General features: G+C 43.3%; 1 protein-coding gene across 1 annotated transcript in view; it reads right to left on the minus strand.

Moving 5' to 3' along the window:
* The window catches only part of LOC119966299 (adenylate cyclase type 1-like), a 419,500-nt gene that overhangs the window by 164,561 nt on the left and 232,212 nt on the right, over positions 1–22,727 (minus strand). The window contains 1 exon segment of the mRNA XM_038797774.1: positions 3,476–3,617. Coding sequence (XP_038653702.1) covers positions 3,476–3,617 — 142 coding nt within the window.

Below are 22,727 nucleotides of genomic sequence, written 5' to 3' on the forward strand. Positions count from 1 at the left end.
CAGGACGGGCCCGTTAATTATGTTAATGAATGCTACTGCATGTTTTGCATGCCCACGCACACGGGAGGTGTGCAATGTGTGCATGCTGCCATCAAGGCACCAGAGCACGGTGCTCCGTCAGGCGCCCAGCGCAGACCACTATTTTCAGCTGGCGCCTGATTCTCCGCCTGATTGTGATTCCGGCATTGCTGGACGTAGAATCCCACCCGTGGGCATTAAAAAAAGAGATGGAGTTAGAGAGGTGGAAAGGATTGGGGAGTGAATCGCAGAGCATCGGGCCTTTCCTACTGCCATAGCTAATAAATACTGCATTATAACAAAAGCAGGAATCTTATAATTTCAGTCATGCAATGGTGAACTGCACACTGGCTGATATAAGATACAGATACTTGGGGAGAATGGGATCAAAGGCTATGGGGAGAAAGCAGGATTAAGCTATTGAGTTGGATGATCAGCCATGGTCGTGATGAATGGCGGAGCAGGCATGAAGGGCCAAAAGGCCTCCTCCTGCTCCTATCTTCTATGTATCTATGTGTACGATTGATGCCTGGAAATGCATCATGCCACAGGTGAGGATTTTTCAGCCTCACCGTGGCGGGACCTACTCCGGCAGATGCAGCATGCCAATAAAATGTCCATTGAAATCTGGTGGAAGCGGAAGATTCCAACAGCAAGCAGGTGGGACCAGAAAATCCCAGCATTAGAAATTAATTATGATAGTCAATGTGACTTCTACTGAAATTGCCATCCGGATTGCTGTGCGGCTGCAGATTTTGTTCTAGGAGTCAGTATAAGTCTAAGATTATGGGCAACATTCTCCACCTCGCACCACCGGTAGTGGAGTTTCTGGTGAGTCACTGATCCATTTCCGATGCTCCGACTCCCTGTTGGCGTCATGATGGAGGTTGAGCTGTCAATTTCCAGCTGAACATATCAAAATCACACAAGCGTGAAGGGAGGTGCTTGGAAAGCACTTAGTTTTGTTCAAAGTGGTCCAGGAGCTGTCAATCAAAGCATGATGTTTATAAAAATTGCAGTGAGGTCACTTCAGAGTTACTTAAATATGAAGGAAGATGAATGGAGCAATGCTGACAGTTGTGTATGTGGAAGCTGTCAATCACTGCCTAGTAAAATCAATGTGAAAGAGAAATGAAGAATGGCTTGCAGCTCAAAGGTCTGCGGGGCTTTAAACACAGCTGAATGGGCATTTTCATTCGGGCCATTGACATGTGGTGCTTCCATTGTCCAAGCCAGCAGGTGTATTGCCTAGGTGAGTGTTAAAGCAGTAATTATTTTCACTGCCTTGATCGGCACTGCTCTCTATGTCCAGTCAGGGGTCTCTCTTCCGGGGTGAGCTTTCTTCTGGGTGGGTTCCTGACAGGGGTTTCTTTTCTGGAGGGGGGGGGTCTATGGGGGGGATACCCTATCTTTAGGGAGTCTCTGGGGTTCTCTTTTATAGGGAGTCTCTGGGATGGGGAGGCAGGTCGGGTCACCCCTATATGGGCGCTGAATAGCGATCCGGGAGGGAGGCGGGACAGCTCCAGAGGGAGAACATAGGGCAGGCTTCTCCATCCCGCCGCACCAGATTTTGCCGTCGGGAAACCCCTGGGCTGCCAACAAAATGGAGCATCCCAATGGCGGAAAATTCAACCCATTGCCTCCCAAACGGAGAATTTTACTTCATATCGTTGGCAATGAAAATTCCTTCAGGTACCATTCCCTGCTGAAGTCTAGATGAATGACACATTTTATTGTCCCAAACCTCCCCAGGCTTGGATCATCATCTCATTCTGTTGCTGTTCTCCATCCTCCAAGTTATCTAGCATTGACACTGTTGTGCTGCAGTGTTCACCAAAAAAACTCCTTCAAGGAATGTTTTTTATTCTGCTCACCAATGAATTTTTTTTGATTCCCTTCTGTGTTTGAAAGACAGATTTTAAATGGAAGAACTTAACCCAGTATTGAACCAAATTAAATCCGGAGTAAATTTACATGGTCAGCATTAAGAACTAAATAACAATGAGATAGCAAAATAAATACTTCTATTAATTCCATTAAAAGATGGCATTAATTAATACCAACTGAATTATAACCGCTTACAAATTAATAATGTGTGTATGGGGCCTGATGCACACAACAAATTACGCCCTCGTGAAAAATATTCTAAATTAACACTATTTCTGTGTTTATAAAAATGGAATGAAAATCACAGATACAAAATTAGCACTAATCGTCCTGGAAAAGTTTCTAAATCTGACAGATGTCAAACCCAACTTCAGTGCTTTCTATCGTGTGAGAATGTAACATTGTATAACAACAAAACAATGGAATTTGTTGGCAAACTCCATAAAGAGACATTTTTTTCAGCAGCAGGTATTAGCTCAAATCATCTGAATTAATTTATATCCTAACCCTATCACCGAGGATACTTTCCTATCCTTTACCTGGACTGGAGAAAATCCAATGTTTGATGTGAAACTGGTGTGACTGGTTTATTAAAGTTTCTAGCAATATTTATCATTGTTATGTAGAAAAGCATGATGTCCCCTTTTTAAAAAATAAATTTAGAGTACCCAATTCATTTTTTCCAATTAAGGACTGACCCTGGTGGATCCAAGGTGGTCTTTGTTATATGAACCTTTTTAAAACCAAAGTGAAGACATTAAACAAAAGTAATTCAGAATTGATTATGAACATAAACAAATATGATATCCTCACCAGAGAGTTATGAAGGCCCTTAATTATTGCAGTCAAGTAATAAGATCTTTGGGTTGTGAGGCGAGAATGTGCAAACGCCACACGGAGAGTGAGCCAGGGCCGGGATCAAACTTGGGACCTCGGCGCCATGAGGCAGCAGTGCTAATCACTGCACCACCATGCTGCCTCAGTCCCCTGTTTTTAATAACTTGCCTGGTGCGTCCCTAAGAGAACACTGAACACTGGTGCCCACTCAAAAATCACCCTTTTTCTTGGATGCTCCCACGGAAGAACAAGAGTGTTGCTACTGAGCTGTGCAAAGAAATCCTTCGCCCTGGCAGGCAGCCTGCTCAAAGCACCCCTCCACCCAAAACCACCACCACAGATGCTTTCCCTGCTCTACCCATCCTCATGTCTAGCTAGCTTCCCTGCTCTCCCACAAATGGAGATTTGCCACGGGCCACCTGCTTAACATTTGCAACTTATTAGCAGCATGTTACTAAGAACAAAGTCTCAAAGTGGTTCAGGCCTCATGCCAACACTAACAAGGAAGATGTGTGGCCACTTCACTATTTGCGCGTCCATTTTGGGCAGAAATTAAATATCAGCCTCTGCAAAAGTGTTGTGGAAAACAGGTAGAAAACATAATGAATTTGGTAATTCTTGTAATTCAAAACAATTCAGCAACTGGAATCTTAGGCTTATCTTGACATTTCAATGTAATACTTCTGTAGGCTTAAATCTTAACTGTGAAGCCAGAGATCAGTTTTTGACTCACTTTCCTTCGATGAGTGGGCACGATGAAGAAGGTTTCAATGTTATGCTTTTTAAGGAAACTGTTTCTCTCATGCCCATATCCTGCTTCAACTTCATAATCTCCATTCAGGCACTCCAAGGTGGTCTTTGTTATATGAACCTTTCTAAAACCAAAGTGAAGACATTAAACAAAAGTAATTCAGAATTGATTATGAACATAAACAAGTATGATGTCTTCACCAGGGAGTTATGAAGGCCCTTAATTATTGCAGTCAAGTAATAAGAGACTTATGGGACCTATTGGTATTTAACCCAAGAATTTACAACTACCCAATAACAGCAACTAAGCCTTTGAGAAATGTGGGCTTTGTTTAGATTTTATTTTCATTTGTTTTTAAACTATGAACAGTGAAATGTCAAAAATATCATAGCATTCTAGAGAAACTATGGCATTGTATACAAACACATGAAACATTGAGAAAATATGTTTTTTATGTGCAGCTCAGGGCTTTTAAGATCAAAATGATGGATAATAGAGCTACTAAATACTAATTTGTCACCATGTCATTACACATTTGTTGCGGATTATGCACTGAAGACATTAAAAAAATATTGCAATTGTATCTATAATTTTGCTAAATATGGGGCTGGATTCTCCCAAAATGGGGCTATGTCCCCACGCCGGCGTACAAAAGCTGGGGTTTTACTCTGGAGTTTCCCCCCAAAAAGATTGGCTAATTCAATGCCCTCGAGGGCTAGCAGGGATCCAGAGTAATTTACGCAGCTTTAGCTGTGGATGCAGGCCCTCGCACTTCTGGTTTTGAGTCCGCGCATGCGCATGATGGCGGCTTCCAGCGGCCATGCCGAGCGCCATGGTGGACTGCGGAGGCAGATTGAAAAGGTAAACCCCCGCCCCCCCCCCGATCGGCCGAATGCCCTCGGATCCAACCGCATGGATATTAACCCCGGCCACCTATAAGGCTCCCCCCCCCAGTGTTCAATCCTCCCACCCCCCACCAGGGCAGCCGCAGACTGAGCCTGCAGCCACCACACGAGAGTCCCGACCGGCAATAGGTGGTTAGAACCATGCTGTCGGGAACCCGGCTGGTTGGGAACGGAGGATCACTGGGCTGGCTTGTCAATGGGCCCCCAGCCGTGCAGAGTACTCCGCGATCACGCCGATTCTCAGGTCCCGGAGAATCGCTGGACCGGTGCCGGACCCAATTTCGCTGTGAAATTGGATTCACCGCCCCCTCGCCGAACGCAATTTCGTTGAGGGGCTGCGGAGAATCCAGCCCATGTTGCGGCAAATGGAAATTAAATGGCTAATTTCTGTTAACCTTAACCAAGTATCTGCTCCAAGCCATCAGGGCAGCATGGTAGCACAAGTGGATGCACTGTGGCTTCAAAGCGCCAGGCTCCCAGGTTCAATTCCCCGCTGGATCACTGTCTGTGCGGAGTCTGCACGTTCGCCTTGCGTCTGCGTGGGTTTCCTCCGGGTGCTCTGGTTTCCTCCCACAATCCAAAGGCGTGCAGGTTAGGTGGATTGGCCATGATAAATTGCCCTTAGTGACCAAAAACATTAGGCGGTGTTATTGGGTTATGGGGATAGGGTGGAAGTGAGGGCTTAAGTTGGTCGGTGCAGACTCGATGGGCCGAATTGCCTCCTTCTGCACTGTATGTTCTATGTTCTATTTTATACCTCCCCTGACAATTGTCTTGTCAGCCATCTTATTCTTAACCACTAACTGACAGCTGACTCCTCATCTTGTGATGAATATCACGTTCACCGCAGAATTCGGTTTGAAATAAGGCATTAATATAAACAGCATTTTAATTCAAAGTGGAATAAAACCACTTCAGCTGAAGGTTATGTAGAAGTTACCATCTGCTGGGAGAAACTTGGAGCTGGTTTCAAAGGCTCATTAATACAAATAATAACAGGATAAGAAAGACCTTCCTTTGACACACCATAAATTCTTTTAGATCACAACTACACCTATAAATATTCAAAACATGTGCACAGGAAATTCTTCAGATAAATAACACACAAATCCTTCCTTAATTATATGACTCTTGACACTTAGAAAAATACCCTCAAAGAAGTGTCTGTTTTGGTATCTAAAGAACATGACAACACTGAAAAAAGACAGGCCTTTGCACAAGTGAAGGAGACACAGCCGGAGTGAGACACATCCAGAGTGGGAATTTGGAACTTGGTAATTTGGTGCAGTGAGGTAATTCGGTGCAGAGTGGGAGAAGGTGCTTTTTCCCTATTGTTTGTTCTCTCTCTTTCTTCTGGCCTGTAACTTTTAATCTGCAGGGTGAGAACCAGAGAGCATCTGAGAACCTGGAAATGTAAGTGATTTTTATTTATTTTTATTACATTTTCAAATTGTGTGGGGGGAGGGGGAAACTGAAGTGACATCACAGTAAAGCTGTGACCTGATTGGCTGGTTGGGAAGCTACACTAAATTTAAAAATGAAGCATTGTTAAACTAATTAAACATAATTACTTATTACTCAATTATAATTTAGAGGGGTATCTAAGCCAGAGATCGGAGAGTACTGTATTTAGCTTTCACATTTACAGTAGAAATCTAGTGCTAGGAAACATATAGTTAACAGTAACTTTTTAAAAAACTTTTAAATTTAATTTACTAATTAATTGACGCAATGTCAATTAGAGGGGTGCAGTGCTCTGACTGTGAGATGTGGCAGGTCCAGGAGGCTTCCAGAATCCCGGATGGCTTAATCTTCAGAAAGTGCACCCAACTGGAGCTCCTCACAGTTGGAGCAGCAGTTGGATGCACTTAGGAGCATGCTGGTGGCGTAAAGCATCATAGATAGCTTTCTATGAATTATATAAATGTTATATAATTAATTATATAATTAATGAGTTATATAAATGTGGTCACACCCAAGGTGCAGGCAGAGAAATGGGTGACCACCAGAAGGGGCAGGCAGTCAGTGCAGGAATCCCCTGTGGTTGTCCCCCTCTCAAACAGGTATACCCCTTTGGATACTGTTGGGGGCGGGTAGCCTATCAGGGGAAAACAGCAGCAGCCAGAGCAGTGGCACCACGGCTGGCTCTGATGTTCAGAAGGGAGGGTCAAAGCGCAGAAGAGCAATTGTTATAGGGGATTCTATAGTCAGGAGCACAGATAGGCGCTTCTGTGGACGTGAAAGAGACTCCAAGATGGTATGTTGCCTCCCTGGTGCCAGGGTCCAGGATGTCTCCAAACGGGTAGCGGGCATCCTGAAGGGGGAGGGCAAACAGGCAGAGGTCATTGTACATATTGGCACTCACGACATAGGCAGGAAGGGGCATGAGGTCCTGCAGCAGGAGTTCAGGGAGCTAGGCAGAAAGTTAAAAGACAGGACCTCAAGGGTTGTAATCGCGGGATTACTCCCTGTGCCACGTACCAGTGAGGCTAGAAATAGGATGATAGAGCAGCTAAACACATGGCTAAACAGCTGGTGTAGGAGGGAGAGTTTCCGTTATCTGGACCACTGGGAGTTCTTCCGGGGCAGGTGTGACCTGTATAAGGACGGGTTGCATCTAAACTGGAGAGGCATAAATATCCTGGCTGCGAGGTTTGCTAGTGTCACACGGGAGGGTTTAAACTAGTATGGCAGGGGGGTGGGCACCAGAGCAATAGGTCAGAAGGTGAAAGCATTGAGGGTGAACTAGGGAATAGGGCCAGTATGGCTCTGAGGCAGAGCAGACAGGGAGATGTTGCTGAACACAGCGGGTTTGGTGGCCTGAAGTGCATATTTTTAAATGCAAGAAGTATTACGGGTAAGACAGATGAACTTAGAGCTTGGATTAGTACTTGGAACTATGATGTTGTTGCCATTACACAGACCCGGCAGAGGGGAGGACAGAATTGGCAGCTAAACGTTCCAGGATTTAGATGTTTCAGGCGGGAAAGAGGGGGATGTAAAAGGGGTGGCGGAGTTGCGTTACTGATTAGGGAGAATATCACAGCTGTACTACGGGAGGACACCTCGGAGGGCAGTGAGGCTATATGGGTAGAGATCAGGAATAAGAAGGGTGCAGTCACAATGTTGGGGGTTTACTACAGGCCTTTCAACAGCCAGCGGGAGATAGAGGAGCAGATAGGTAGACAGATTTTGGAAAAGAGTAAAAACAACAGGGTTGTTGTGATGGGAGACTTCAACTTCCCCAATATTGACTGGGACTCACTTAGTGCTAGGGGGTGAGATGGGGCAGAGTTTGTAAGGAGCATCCAGGAGGGCTTCTTAAAACAATATGTAGACAGTCCAACTCGGGAAGGGGCTGTACTGGACCTGGTATTGGGGAATGAGTCCGGCTAGGAGGTAGAAGTTTCAGTAGGGGAGCATTTCGGGAACAGTGACCACAATTCAGTAAGTTTTAAAGTGATGATGGACAAGGATAAGAGTGGTCCTCGGGTGAATGTGCTAAATTGGGTGAAGGCTAATTATAACAATATTAGGTGGGAACTGAAGAACCTACATTGGGGGCGGATGTTTGAGGGTAATTCAAGATCTGACATGTGGGAGGCTTTCAAGTGTCAGTTGAAAGGAATTCAGGACCGGCATGGTCCTGAGAGGAAGAAGGATAAATACGGCAAATTTCAGGAAACTTGGATAACAAGAGATATTGTAGGCCTCGTCAAAAAGAAAAAGGAGGCATTTGTCAGGGCGAGAAGGCTGGGAACAGACGAAGCCTGTGGGGAATATAAGGAAAGTAGGAAGGAACATAAGCAAGGAGTCAGGAGGGCTAGAAGGGGTCATGAAAAGTCATTGGCAAATAGGGTTAAGGAAAATCACAAGGCCTTTTACACGTACATAAAAAGCAAGAGGGTAGCCAAGGAAAGGGTTGGTCCACTGAAGGATAGGCAAGGGAATCTATGTGTGGAGCCAGAGGAAATGGGCGAGGTACTAAATGAATACTTTGCATCAGTATTCACCAAACAGAAGGAATTGGTGGATGTTGAGTCTGGAGAAGGGTGTGTAGATAGCCTGGGTCACATTGAGATCCAAAAAGGGGTGTTGGGCGTCTTGAAAAATATTAAGGTAGGTAAGTCTCCAGGGCCTGATGGGATCTACCCCAGAATACTGAAGAAGGCTATAGAGGAAATTGCTGAGGCCTTGACAAAAATCTTTGGATCCTCACTGTCTTCAGGTGATGTCCCGGAGGACTGGAGAATAGCCAATGTTGTTCCTGTATTTAAGAAGGGTAGCAAGGATAATCCAGGGAATTACAGGCCGATGAGCCTTACGTCTGTGGTAGGGAAATTACTGGAGAGAATTCCTCGAGACAGGATCTACTCGCATTTGGAAGCAAATGGACGTATTAGTGAGAGGCAGCATGGTTTTGTGAAGGGGAGGTCGTGTCTCACTAACTTGATAGAGTTTTTCGAAGAGGTCACAAAGATGATTGATGCAGGTAGGGCAGTGGATGTTGTCTATATGGACTTCAGTAAGCCTTTGACAAGGTCCCTCATGGTAGACTGGTAGGCAGCATGGTAGCATTGTGGATAGCACAATTGCTTCACAGCTCCAGGGTCCCAGGTTCGATTCCGGCTTGAGTCTGCACATCCTCCCCGTGTGTGCATGGGTTTCCTCCGGGTGCTCCGGTTTCCTCCCACAGTCCAAAGATGTGTAGGTTAGGTGGATTGGCCATGATAAATTGCCCTTTGTGTCCAAAATTTCCCTTAGTGTTGGGTGGGGTTACTGGGTTATGGGGATAGGGTGGAGGTGTTGACCTTGGGTAGGGTGCTCTTTCTAGGAGCTGGTGCAGACTTGATGCGCCAAATGGCCTCCTTCTGTACTGTAAATTCTGTGATAAAAGGTGAAGTCACACAGAATCGGGGATGAGCTGGCAAGGTGGATACAGAACTGGCTAGGTCATAGAAGGCAGAGAGTAGCAATGGAAGGGTGCTTTTCTAATTGGAGGGCTGTGACTAGTGGTGTTCCACAGAGATCAGTGCTGGGACCTTGGCTGTTCATAGCATATACAAATGATTTGGAGGAAAATGTAACTGATCTGATTAGTAAGTTTGCAGACGACACAAAGGTTGGTGGAATTGCGGATAGCGATAAAGACTGTCAGAGGATACAGCAGGATTTAGATCGTTTGGAGACTTGGGCGGAGAGATGGCAGACGGAGTTTAATCCGGACAAATGTGAGGTAATGCATTTTGGAAGGTCTAATGCAGGTAGGGAATATACAGTGAATGTCAAGAGTATTGAAAGTCAGAGAGATCTAGGCGTACAGGTCCACAGGTCACTGAAAGGGGCAACACATATGTAGAAGGTAGTCAAGAAGGCATACGGCATGCTTGCCTTCATTGGCCGGGGCATTGAGTATAAGAATTGGCAAGTCATGTTGCAGCTGTATAGAACCTTAGTTGGCCACACTTGGAGTATAGTGTTCAATTCTGGTCGCCACACTACCAGAAGGATGTGGAGGCTTTAGAGAGGGGGCAGAAGAGATTTACCAGGATGTTGCCTGGTATGGAGGGCATTAGCTATGAGGAGCGGTTGAATAAACTCGGTTTGTTCTCACTGGAACGACGGAGATTGAGGGGCGACCTGATAGATGTCTACAAAATTATGAGGGGCATAGACAGAGTGGATAGTCAGAGGCTTTCCCCCAGGGTAGAGTGGTCAATTACTAGGGGGCACAGGTTTAAGGTCGGGCAGCATGGTTGGCACGGGCTTGGAGGGCCGAAGGGCCTGTTCCTGTGCTGTATTTTTCTTTGTTCTTGTTCTTTGTTCTATACAAGTCCCCTTTGCCAATATATATTAAGTCACCGGACATTTACATAGACACTATGATCATTAAAATATGTATTGATGATAATACATCCAATTAGCCATTTGGCTTTAGGTAATTAACCAACAATAAGTGTCAAGATAACATATGCAGTCCTTGGCTGATAAGAGAATTTTATGTACATAAAAAGAGAGGCATTTTAGCAGAGAGGTACCTTCTCACTCCTCTGCAGGAGTGTGGGTCAAAGCTCTGTTCTTCAAGCTTGCCTCGTCAGACAAAACCTCAGGTTTTGTAAGTATGTTTTTGTTTAACTTCTTAGAAATGTATTAAGAAATTGATAGGAGATACTTTAGGATTTTTCATATTTCACATATCTCATTCTCTGGAGAGAAGTTAGTGTGTCAGCAGATAACATAGGACTGTTAAAGATTTTATATTATTAACAGATAACAAAGGACTGTTAACGGGATTTTGTATTACTAACAGATAACTAAAAAGATTGTTCGTCAACTTATATTTTTAACTCTGCAATTCTGTCTGTATCTATTGGGAGTATCTTTACAATAAAAATACTTTGATTAAAATTATACTGTGTAAGAATTACTCTCAAAGTTTAAACTGCTAGACACTCATGTAGGAAGCCTTAAATGGATAGGACCCACAACGATAAGAGGTAAAGATTTAGTTATGAGTGACGCTTCTGAACTTTCCCCATAAAATGTAACTGAAATCCTGTTTAACTGTCTGAGACCCGGAAAAGCATTCTCCCTTCGTGAGATCTATTCTCAGGGGCTGTTTAGCACACAGCTAAATCGCTGGCTTTGAAAGCAGACCAAGCAGGCCAGCAGCACGGTTCGATTCCCGTAACAGCCTCCCTGAACAGGCGCCGGAATGTGGCGACTAGGCGCTTTTCACAGTAACTTCATTTGAAGCCTACTCGTGACAATAAGCGATTTTCATTTTCATTTCTGAGTCTTGGCAGGAAAACAGGTTTCCCTCTTTTGGTGGGTTAACCTAGAGCATAGGTTATTAATAAAGTATATCAGGTTCGGAATAACCTAAATCCTTCACAATCTGGCATCCCATTTCTTTGCTAACAACCTGTATTTTTCATGGAGTAGTTGTTTGTTTACTGAAGGAGAATATTTGTAAAAGGCAAGATATATCTGTATAATAACAGGTGTAAAAATGTAGCTGACTGAGTTCCAGAACATTACAATATTGTTTCCTCCTCACCACATGCAGATCTTTCTCCCATTTACATCTTTCTTCAACATAGGAACGGAGAAGCATTGACCTTCCAAAAGAGCACCCTACCTAGGCCCACTACCCTGGCTTATCTCCATAACCCCAACTAACTTGCACATCTTTGGACACAAGGGGCAATTTCTCCATTTGGACTTTTCTCACCTGATCCACAAATACATCTGGAAATCAGCAATTAGAGCTGGATGGATACTGATGAAGTATTCCATTGGTAGCAACAATTATCAACTCAGTCAACTTCTTACCCTTGCCCTCATTGGTCTTAGATTCGTCTATAAGCTATGTCATTGAGGTAGCTCGGTGGAATTAAGATCGCAGAAATGGTGGCTCTTCACAGGAGTTCATTCATTACTGGCATTTACGTTGCTATTTGGTATGCAGCTGATGTTGAGGCTTCTACATGTAAAATACTTCCCTATTTTTCCAGCATGCACCCTCATCTTGTGACCCCCACCCCGCCCACCTACTTGGGGCACACGTACACACATTGAACTTTCAATCTCAAATGATCACTAAGAAAAAGAGGCAAATGCAAATAGCCAAAGCAGAGGGAAAAGAAAGAAGTTTGGTGAAAAATGTGACATTCTGGGACATTACTCAGTCATCAATTTACTCTCCTATCTGGGAAATAATACTGGACATGGTGGGGAGAGCAGAATAAGAAATTGCAGGTAGGGAGTTAACAAATGAAGAAAAGTCATAATTTAAAACTGCAAATTATCTTGTACACTTAAGTACAGTAGGGGTACAGTAGGGGTTTTGTAATTATATATATCTCTATTATGACAAGTTGTCAAATTTCAAAATTTAATATAATTTATTCAACTGTTTGTGTCTAAAATGTCATTACTTTTTATAGTATGCTTCATACACAGTAATTCACTGAAAGAAATACTGTGCCACCCACAGTGCATTTGCATGCAAAGCATCCAGACTTATGACTGTTTAGTTTATCCACACACAAAACAAATTCTACATTTCACAAAGGTCTGCAAATTCCAGTTACACAGAACTGCTTCTTTCCAGTGTTGACAGACAAATAAGCAATGGCCCAGATCTTCCGAGGAACTAAATCAATGTTGGATTGATGCTCCACTCAAACATGCTCCCAATTTAATGCTGCTCCGCATTTCTTCCGAGACCTTCTGAGCATGGCTTTTGCAAAAATGAGTAGCGTAGTGACACTCAAAGAGCTCCATCACAGCGGAGCAGAGTCTGAGAGACATGCTCCTTTTTTATAGTACCTGCCGCCGTATGGCAGATTTAAATGCCTTGTTTGAATCTTAGTGAATGAACAGATGAATGGATGAATGAGTGAATGGGTTCGCGTGGTAGGGTAGGTAGGCGCGTTAAATGTATTGTGTGCGAAGGGCTCAATGGAGCTTGGAGATTGCTTGGTCTCCCAAAAGTATGCTGCTAAAGTCCGTAGTCTCTTTATACATAACTGTTTATGAAGGCAATTGTTTACACATTTGGACTTCCACAGGAGATTAAAGCTTCTCTTCTTCCAGATCTCTCTTACTGCTGTCATGTGACCTGACATCATATCAAGAACTGCAGTTAATGCAGAAGACCTTAGTGCAATAACCATCACTAGGGAGAAGGTATTGAATAAACTACTGGGACTAAAGGCAGATAAGTCTCCGGGACCTGATGGCCTGCACTCTAGGGTATTATAGGAGATAGTGGATGCATTGGTTATGATATTTCAAAATTCCCTGAATTCTGGAAAGGTCCCGGTGGATTGGAAACACGTTAATGTGACTCCCCTATTCAAAAAGGGAGAGGCCAAAAGTAGGAAAATATAGAGCTCTGTGGTGGGGAAGTTGCTGGAATCAATCATTAAGGAGGAGATGACTGAACATTTGGAAAGACAAAGCTCAATCCACAATTGTCAGCATGGTTTTATGAAGGGTAAGTCATGCTTGACAAACTTGCTCGAGTTCTTTGAGGATGTAACCAACAAGGTGGATGAGGAACCTGGGGATGTGGTATATCTAGACATCCAGATAGCATTTGACAAGGTTTCGCATAAAAGATTGATCCAGAAGGTGAGATCACAGGGGGTTGGGGTAGAATACTAGATTGAATTGAGGATTGGTTGACTAACAGAAAGCAGAGGGTCGGGTTAAATGGGTCCTTCTCTAACTGGTGAACTGTAACAAGTGGGGTGCTGCTGCATTCTGTCCTCGCCCTCAACTGTTTACAATCTATAAAAATGATCTGCAGCAGGATCAGAGTGTAACATAACAGAATTTGTGGATGATACTAAAATTGGTGGGAAAGCAGGCTGTGAAGAAGAGATACAGATTTTACAGATGGATATAAATAGGCTAGGCGATTGGGCCAAAATATGGCAGATGGAGTTTAATGTGGATAGTGTTTGGCTGAAAAAAATTAGTCCGAAAATTATTATCTAAATGGAAAGCAGATTCAAAATGCATTTGGGAAGAGGGATTTGGGTGTTGTTGAATCGCAGAAAGTCTGTATGCAGGTACAAAATGTAAAAGAAAGGCAAATGGAATGTTAGCTTTATTGCAAAAAGACTGAAGAATAAAAGTAGAGAGTATTGTTGCACTTGTATAGGGTGTTGGTGAGACCACATCTGGAGTATTGCGTCCCATTTTCGTCTCCTTACTTGAGGAAGGATGTGGTGGCATTGGAGGCAGTTCAGAGGATTGATTCTGGGGATGAAGGGGTTGACAAAGGAGGAGAAATTAAACAGTTTGGGCTTATACTCGCTGGAGTTTAGAAGGATGAGTTGGGAATCTGGTTGAGGTATGTAAATACTAAAAGGGATTGATAAAGTAAATGTAGACCAAATGTTCCCCCTTGTGGGGCAATCTAAGACAAGAGGTCACAGACAAAGGTTGAGAGGCATGAGATTTAAAACTGAGATGAGGAGGAACATCCTCACGCAGAGGGTGGTGAATTTGTGGAACCATAGCGCGATGGAGTCCGGATCATTAAATGGTTTCAAGAAGGTAATAGACATATTTCTGATTTTTAAAAAAAGGATTAAAGAAATATCGGGAACAGGTAGGGAGGTGGATTTGAGATCAGAAAGAAATTGATTGAATGGCGGAGTCGGTTCGAAGGGCTGAATTGCCTACTTCTGCGCCTAAATCCTATGTTCCAGGCTCTGATACATCATTGTTTTGTTGCTTTCAAAGACTCAACATTTGATCTCAGTTTATTTTTCTGGCTTCTGTTTACATGTTTTTTTTAGCAAGAGAAAATAATTTATTTAATTCATCAGTATATGGGAAGGAAAACAAGTTTTTTTGATTTGTATTCAACAGTTGGTTTGCGCACTTACCATTCGCCTTTGAAAATAAGGTTTGGATCTAGCTGAGGGAACATAAGAACTAGGAGCAGGAGTAGGCCATCTGGCCCCTCGAGCCTGCTCCGCCATTCAATGAGATCATGGCTGTTCTTTTGTGGACTCAGCTCCACTTTCCAGCCCGAACACCATAACGCTTAATCCCTTTATTCTTCAAAAAACTATCTATCTTTATCTTAAAAACATTTAATGAAGGAGCCTCTACTGCTTCACTAGGCAAGGAATTCCATAGATTCACAACCCTTTGGGTGAAGAAGTTCCTCCTAAACTCAGTCTTAAATCTACTTCCCCTTATTTTGAGTCTATGCCCCCTAGTTTTGCTTTCACCCGCCAGTGGAAACAACCTGCCCGCATCTGTTATATCTATTCCCTTCATAATTTTATATGTTTCCATAAGATCCCCCCTCATCCATCTAAATTCCAATGAATACAGTCCCAGTCTACTCAACCTCTCCTCGTAATCCAACATCTTCAGCTCTGGGATTAACCTGGTGAATCTCCTCTGCACACCCTCCAGCGCCACTACATTCTTTCTCAGGTAAGGAGACCAAAACTGAACACAATACTCCAGGTGTGGCCTCACTAACACCTTATACAATTGCAGCATAACCTCCCTTGTCTTAAACTCCATCCCTCTAGCAATGAAGGACAAAATTCCATTTGCCTTCTTAATCACCTGTTGCACCTGTAAACCAACATTTTGCGACTCCTGCACTAGCACACCCAGGTCTCTCTGCACAGCAGCATGTTTTAATATTTTATCATTTAAATAATAATCCCGTTTACTGTTATTCCTACCAAAATTGATAACCTCACATTTGTCAACATTGTATTCCATCTGCCAGACCCTAGCCCATTCACTTAACCTATCCAAATCCCTCTGTAGACTTCCAGTATCCTCTGTACTTTTCGCTTTGCCACTCATCTTAGTGTCGTCTGCAAACTTGGACACATTGCCCTTGGTCCCCAACTCCAAATCATCAATGTAAATTGTGAACAATTGTGGGCCCAACACTGATCCCTGAGGGACACCACTAGCTACTGATTGCCAACCAGAGAAACACCCATTAATCCCCACTCTTTGCTTTCTATTAATTAACCAATCCTCTATCCATGCTACTACTTTCCCCTTAGTATTTGTATTTAACAGTTGGTTTGCGCACTTACCATTCGCCTTTGAAAATAAGGTTTGGATCTAGCTGAGGGAGTTGGAATGCAAGTCTCCTCTTTCTGCTGAGTTAGTGGAGCTGGATTTTTTCATCCTGCTGTCAGGCTAAATCACATCAGACAAAGAAAGAAGTGGGCAGATCCTTCCTTCATTTTCACCAGCATGGAAAATGGGGAGGATCACGGCTTGACACGGAGAGGGAGCAATGTTAGCGCTGTCATATTAATGACTGCTTTAATCTGCGTATATTGTGTGGGAAAGAACTTGTCATTTCCATAATTGAACCAATCTGGCTCTGAACTCCACTTATTGACCTGGCGTATATATGAGCTTTTGGTTGCTCATGGTGTATGAATGGAATCAGTTTGGCCACTGATGAATGGCATTAATTGTTAAACTGTGACTCCCCTTCACTGATGGGATGGCTGAGTTGATGCTGCTCTGTCCTCTTCACTATAACCTTCACTCTCCAAGGCTACATTCCTGCCATCCACAATGTAGCTTTTTCAAACTTTGACACAAGGCTATAAATTGTTCCTATCCCTTTAAAAGCCCAATTTAGAAATCTGGCCTGTTGTTGCTTCCTGAGAAACAGGCTCTGAGTCCTACTAATTGACCTGGACCCTGTCCATTTAGCAGCACCAACAAGTGTGTATGTGTCGCAAGAAGACGTCCCAGAGCCAGGGTTAGCGGTCCTCCCAGAAAAAAAACACTCTTACATCTGATTTTGGAAGATCTAATTTTACCTGAGTGTTAAGACGGTGGTTCTACACCCTTATTACAGCACATGGTTTGGCCCTCCCTCCCTCTCTATCTGCATGCTTCCGATTTGCCTGGAGCCTCATGATGTGCAGGTAGAGATATACCACCTGTTATTCTCCAGCCTCTCCACTGATACTGGATTTTGTCATATTGGACATTGACACTCTCCCTCGGAGCCCATTACCTGTGAGGTGCCCATGCCTCATGTGGACCTGTACCTACCCAATCTGGAGGTTGTGTGCACCGTAATTTACAGTACCTCCACCCCATGATTCACATATCCCACCTTGCATTATGTGTTCCCTATCTACAGGTTGCAAATGCCCCTGTGACCATCACCATAACCTCTGCAGCCAAATACAGAGTCTGCCAAGCCCAGTGGCATCGATGGTAGGGTCGTCCTGCATTCCAAGCTGTGCATTATTCCTTTGAAGCACACAGCACTCACCATTCCCTGCAGTTGTGCTTCCAATCATTACACCTGCTGCATGACCGCTGCTCTCCTGCTGTCTCGTTTCCCTGACTTCAGACTGTGAGGTCCACATAGCCCGTGGACTGCCATACATCTGTGATTCCTTTCCATTTTGCAGCAGGAATGTTTGTACTCTCTAACTCCTGTCTGCCAATCCTTGAACTTCATGGGAGCCTTGACATAGTTGTGTTTCCAAAGAGGACTGTAGATAACAGTGACCTTCACCAAACACTGCAGCCCTGACTTGTTCTGTGTCCATGCAAACCATCTCTCATGTGTCACATTAACAGGCCCTCCCCCTACAATCTGGGGCAGGTGTGCATTTTCTTCCAGTGATATATGTGCTATAACTTACACCTGTTTGTTTATCTGCCGTTCATAAAATCTTGTCAGGATATTCCACCTGCCTGGCTTCCCCTCACACGCCACCTCTGGTCGGAATTCGAGCCTTGTTGGGATGGCTGCATGGCTCATGTAGCACAGCACAGCCCTTTCAAGGTAAACACTGGTGTGGGGGTGGGGGAGAGGGAGGGGGGGCAAAGAAACCCCTGCACTCCCCAAACTCAGGCACTGTACTGATGCTAAACAGTGACATAGGGTCTATGGGTTGAGCAGCATGGTGCTGTCCATGAAGACTGGCTCGGTATGAACACGGAGGACAGGAACTGGTCTGCCCTGACAGAGAGAAGAACAGCACACCAGAAGCAGTACAGTACTGTAACAGGAAGCTTTGCTGCACTCACCTCCAATGTTCTTGTGAATTGAGGACCGCACTGTGCATGTCACTCTTATCAATTAGGTTTTAGACCAATGTAATTCCACTCTGGCATGATGCAAGATTGGATGGCCTGACACCAGCTGTTTTAATAAGCATTTATGATATGCAAAGCAGCCAATGGGATCGGTTTCTCTCTCCCGGTAGATTCTGGGAGAATTCTGCAATATGTGAGGTAATGCATTTTGCTAGGTCTAACAGATGGGAAAAACAGTAAATGGCAAAAGTCTTAGGAATATTGAAAGTCAGAGAGATCTGGGCGTATAGGTCCACAGATCTTTGAAAGTGGCAACACAAGTGGACAAGGTAGTCAAGAAACACACGGAATGCTTGCCTTCACTGGATGGAGCATTGAGTATAAAAACGCTACAGTTGTATAGAACCTTGGTATGGCCTTAATTGGAATAATGTGCATAATTCTGGTTGCCACACTACCAGAAAGATGTGGAGGCTTTGGATAGAGTACAGAGGAGGTTTACCGGGATGTTGCCTGGTCTGGAGGTTCTTAGCTATAAGGAGACGCTGAATCCACTTGGACTGTTTTCATTAGAATGACGGAGCTTCAGTGGCGACCTAATAGAGGTCTACAAGATTATGAGGCGCATGGATAGAGTGGATGGGCAGGTACACTCTTTCCCAGGGTGGAAGGGTCAGTCACTAGGGAGCATAGGTTTAAGGTCATGGGGCAAAGTTCAGAGGAGATGTACGAGGCAGGGATTTTACACAGAGGGTGGTGAGTGCCTGGAAAGTGCTGCCAGTGGAGGTTGTGGAGACAGATACATTAACGGCGTTCAAAAGGCATCTTGACAAATACATGGATAGGATGGGTATAGATGGATACAGCACTGGGAAGTGCTGAAGGGTTTGGCTAAGGGTGGTATCATGACCGGTATAGGCTTGGAGGGCCGAAGGGCCTGTTCCTGTGCTGTATTGTTCTTTGTATTATTTAAAGCAGTGGTTCTCAACCGGGGTCCACATGGAGGACCCCCTGGGGGTCCATGTAACATTACTGGGGGTCCACACAAAAAAAATACCGAATTGGGGGTCCACGGTGATATTTTAGTGGTCCATAGAGCAATTCTACTTCAGAAAAATTGTTATTACTGAGAATCAAGTAGAAGAAAAAAATGTTTGTTTTCATGATGAATATTCACCTTTCTCTCTCTCTCTCTCTCTCTCGCACTGACAAAGGTCAAATAGAGATTATAATCCATCTAATTTACCTTGAGGGCTGAAGGGGCTCAGAACTAAAAGGTGCATTTGCTGTGTTTATTTTTGTGGTACTGTATTCTGAGAAAAAAAAATCCATACCGGTTGATGACAAATGGGTTTATTGTGCTTATTAAATACCCACGGTTGACCTGACGCTTATGCCACGTTTCTCCTTGACAAGTTTAATGACTGATTTAACACAGTAATCACTAGAAACTGTGTCTATTTGATATGAATTGGTTATTTTTAGAGTAATTTAATTCAATTTAGTCAGTAAAAAGTTTTTTTCATTACTTTTCATATTAGAATAAGTTTGGCAACGTACGAAAATACCGCTAATCCGTTTCCAACCCTCACGGTAAGGTAGATGGACTTTAGGATTAGTTTACCACGCATATAAGAAGCTTTTTTTTCTGTGGAATGGCTATGGGGGTCCACAAAAAAAAATTAAGAGGAAAAGGGGTCCATGGGTTAAAAAAGGTTGAGAACTCCTGATTTAAAGCAATATTTACTGGGCCTTATCAAATTAAAAGAAAATTGAATGAGGTGAATGGTTTGATAAGAACGCCAGACAGACAGAAAGAAAGCTCAAGAGTGTGTCATGTTAATATGCTCAAAAGGTATTTTGATAGAGAAGAAAAGAAGCAGGAAGAGTTAGATGTTGTCGCTCAGGGAGATGAGATAAATCCAGATGATTATTAATTTGACATTCCTTAAATTAGATTGAATCATGAGGAAGTATTAAAAAAATTGGTGTTAATTATTGAGTTACCTTCCAGAGAAAAATCAAAATTAACTAAAAGTCTTTTACAGACACATAGAGCTGCTAGGTGGGAATAAATTTAGAAGTACAAAAGTAATTATGCGTGATATAGATATACAAAATGCTACTCTCATTAAACAACATACATACAGGCTTAATGCACTAAAGATAGCACAGATACAAAAGGAGATTGACAACATGCTTAAGGAGGATATCATTGAAGTGAGCTGCAGAGATTGGAGTTCACCAATTGACATGGTGCCAAAATCAGGTGGAAGACAACGATTGTGTGCGAATTATAATAAGGTTGACGCAGTTACAAAGTCTGATGCGTACCCTATTCCTCATTTAGAAGACTGTTGAAGAGGTGGGACAAGCCCATTTTATTATTAAACTTGACTTATTTAAAGGATATTTGCAAGTACCTTTATGGACAGGGCAAAGGAAGTTTCGGCTTTCATGACGCCGAATTGTCTGTATCAATTTAAGGTCTTGCCGTTTGGAATGAAGAATGTGCCAGCAACATTCCAAAGATTAACCACGAAGATCATCTTGGATCTAAACAATTGTGCAGTATACATTGATTGATGATTTGGTGGTGTTTAGTGAAACATGGAAGGAACACTTGGAACATTTAAAACAACTATTCAATCGATTAAAGGAATATGGATTGGTGGTAAATTGGCTAAGAGTGAATTTGCAAAAACTCAATTCACCTTCTCAGGCCATAACATTGGACATGGTCAGATGGCTCCATGGTATGTGAAGATGAAAGCTATTGGAGAATTTCCAATACCATTAGCTAGGAGAGAAGTTTTGAGATTTCTGGGCATGAGTGGTTTCTATCGGAAATGGATGCCAAATTTTGCCAGCAATGGTTGCTCCATTGTCTGAACTTCTAAAACAACACAAAACATTTCAGTGGACAATAGAATGTCAGGAGGCATTTGAGCCTTGTGAAAAAGAAAATGGAAGCATTTGGCAAGGCTAGAAGGCTGGGAACATGCAAAGCAAGAGTGGAATACAAGGAAAGTAGAAAGAAAATTAAGCAAGGAGTCAGGAGAGCGAAAAGGGGTCATGAAAAGTAATTGCCCAGCAGGATTAAGGAAAATCCCAGGGCTTTTTATACATACATCAGGAGCAAGAGGGTAGCCAGAGAGAGTGTTGGCCCACTCAAGACAGGGGAGGGAATCTATGTGTGGAGCCAGAGGAAATGGGTGCAGTATTAAAGGAGGACTTGGTGGATGATGAGTCTGGAGAACGGTGTGTAGATAGTTTGGGTCATGTTGAGATCAAAAAGGAGGTATTGAGGGTCTTGAAAAACATTAAGGTAGACAAGTCCCCAGGGCCTGATAGGATCAACCCCAGAATACTGAGGGAGGCAAGGGAGGAAAATGCTGGGACTTGAGAGAAATCGTTGTATTCCGATTGACTACAGGGTCGGTCCCAGAGGATTGGAGAAAAGCCAATGTTGTTTTTTGTTTAATAAAGGTAGAAAGGATAATCCAGGTAATTATAGGCTGGTGAGCTTCATGTCAGTGGTAGGGAAATTATTGGAGAGGCTTCTTCGAGACAGGATTTACTCCCACTTAGAAATGAGTGGATGTATTAGCGAGAGGGAACATGGTTTTGTGAAGGGGAGGTCGTGTCTCACTAACTTAATCGAGTTATTCGAGGAAGTGATGTTATGGGCCAGGATTTAGAGAATCCCAAAGTGTATCGTGGAGTTCACCTGACCGACAACTTTTAACAGATTGTGGTATGGGAAGCACATAGCCCGCTCTACAGTTGTGGTACAGCAGAAATGGAAAAGTATTTTTTAAAGCAAAACAATGTTCATTCTATAAACTCAAGTTAACCTTTTTAAAACAGAGTGAACATCTCAGCAACCATCAATTCAAATACAACCCCCAAAGAATACAACACTAAGTAATCTGTAAACTGTCCTTTTAACTTCCAGAAGACTTTAATAAAACCTTTAAACAGAAGCACATCAGGTTTACATTCACTACTGAAAACATTTATAATTATGAATTTACCAAATGATCAAGAGATAGTCTTTTCATGGCAGAGAGATCAACAGAACACCTGCTCTGTCTGGCTTCAGCTCCAACACTGAAAACAAAACTAAAACAGACCCTGCAGCAGCCTAAAACGAAAGTAAAAAGCTGACAGACAGCCCAGCTCCACCCACTCTCTGACATTACTGCAGTAGTAAACACCCATTTCTTAAAGGTACTCTCACTACAGATATTTATATACACACCCATTTATAAACACCCATTTCTTAAAGGTACCCTCACATGACAGTGAAGAGGATGATTGTTGAGGGTAGGGCAGTGTATGTTATTTACATGGACTTCAGTCAGCCCTTTGACAAGGTCCCTCACGGCAGACTGGTACAAAAGGTGATGTCACACGGGATCAGAGGTGAGCTGGCAAGATGGATACAGAATTGGCACGGTCATCGAAGACAAAGGGCAGCAGGGGAAGAGTCCATTTCTGAATTAAGGGCTGTGACTAGTGGCGCTTATCAGAGATCAGTGTTGGGACTTTTGCTGTTTGTAATATATATAAATGATTTGGAGGAAAATGTAACTGGTTTGATTAGTAAGTTAGCAAACACAAAGGTTGATGGAATTGCAGATAGCGATGAGGACCTTCAGAGGATACAGCAGGATATAGGTCGGCTGGAGACTTGGGCGGAGAGCTGGCAGATGGAGTTTAATCTGGACAAATGTGAG

Source organism: Scyliorhinus canicula, chromosome 5, assembly GCF_902713615.1.
Source record: "Scyliorhinus canicula chromosome 5, sScyCan1.1, whole genome shotgun sequence".
Taxonomy (NCBI): domain Eukaryota; kingdom Metazoa; phylum Chordata; class Chondrichthyes; order Carcharhiniformes; family Scyliorhinidae; genus Scyliorhinus; species Scyliorhinus canicula.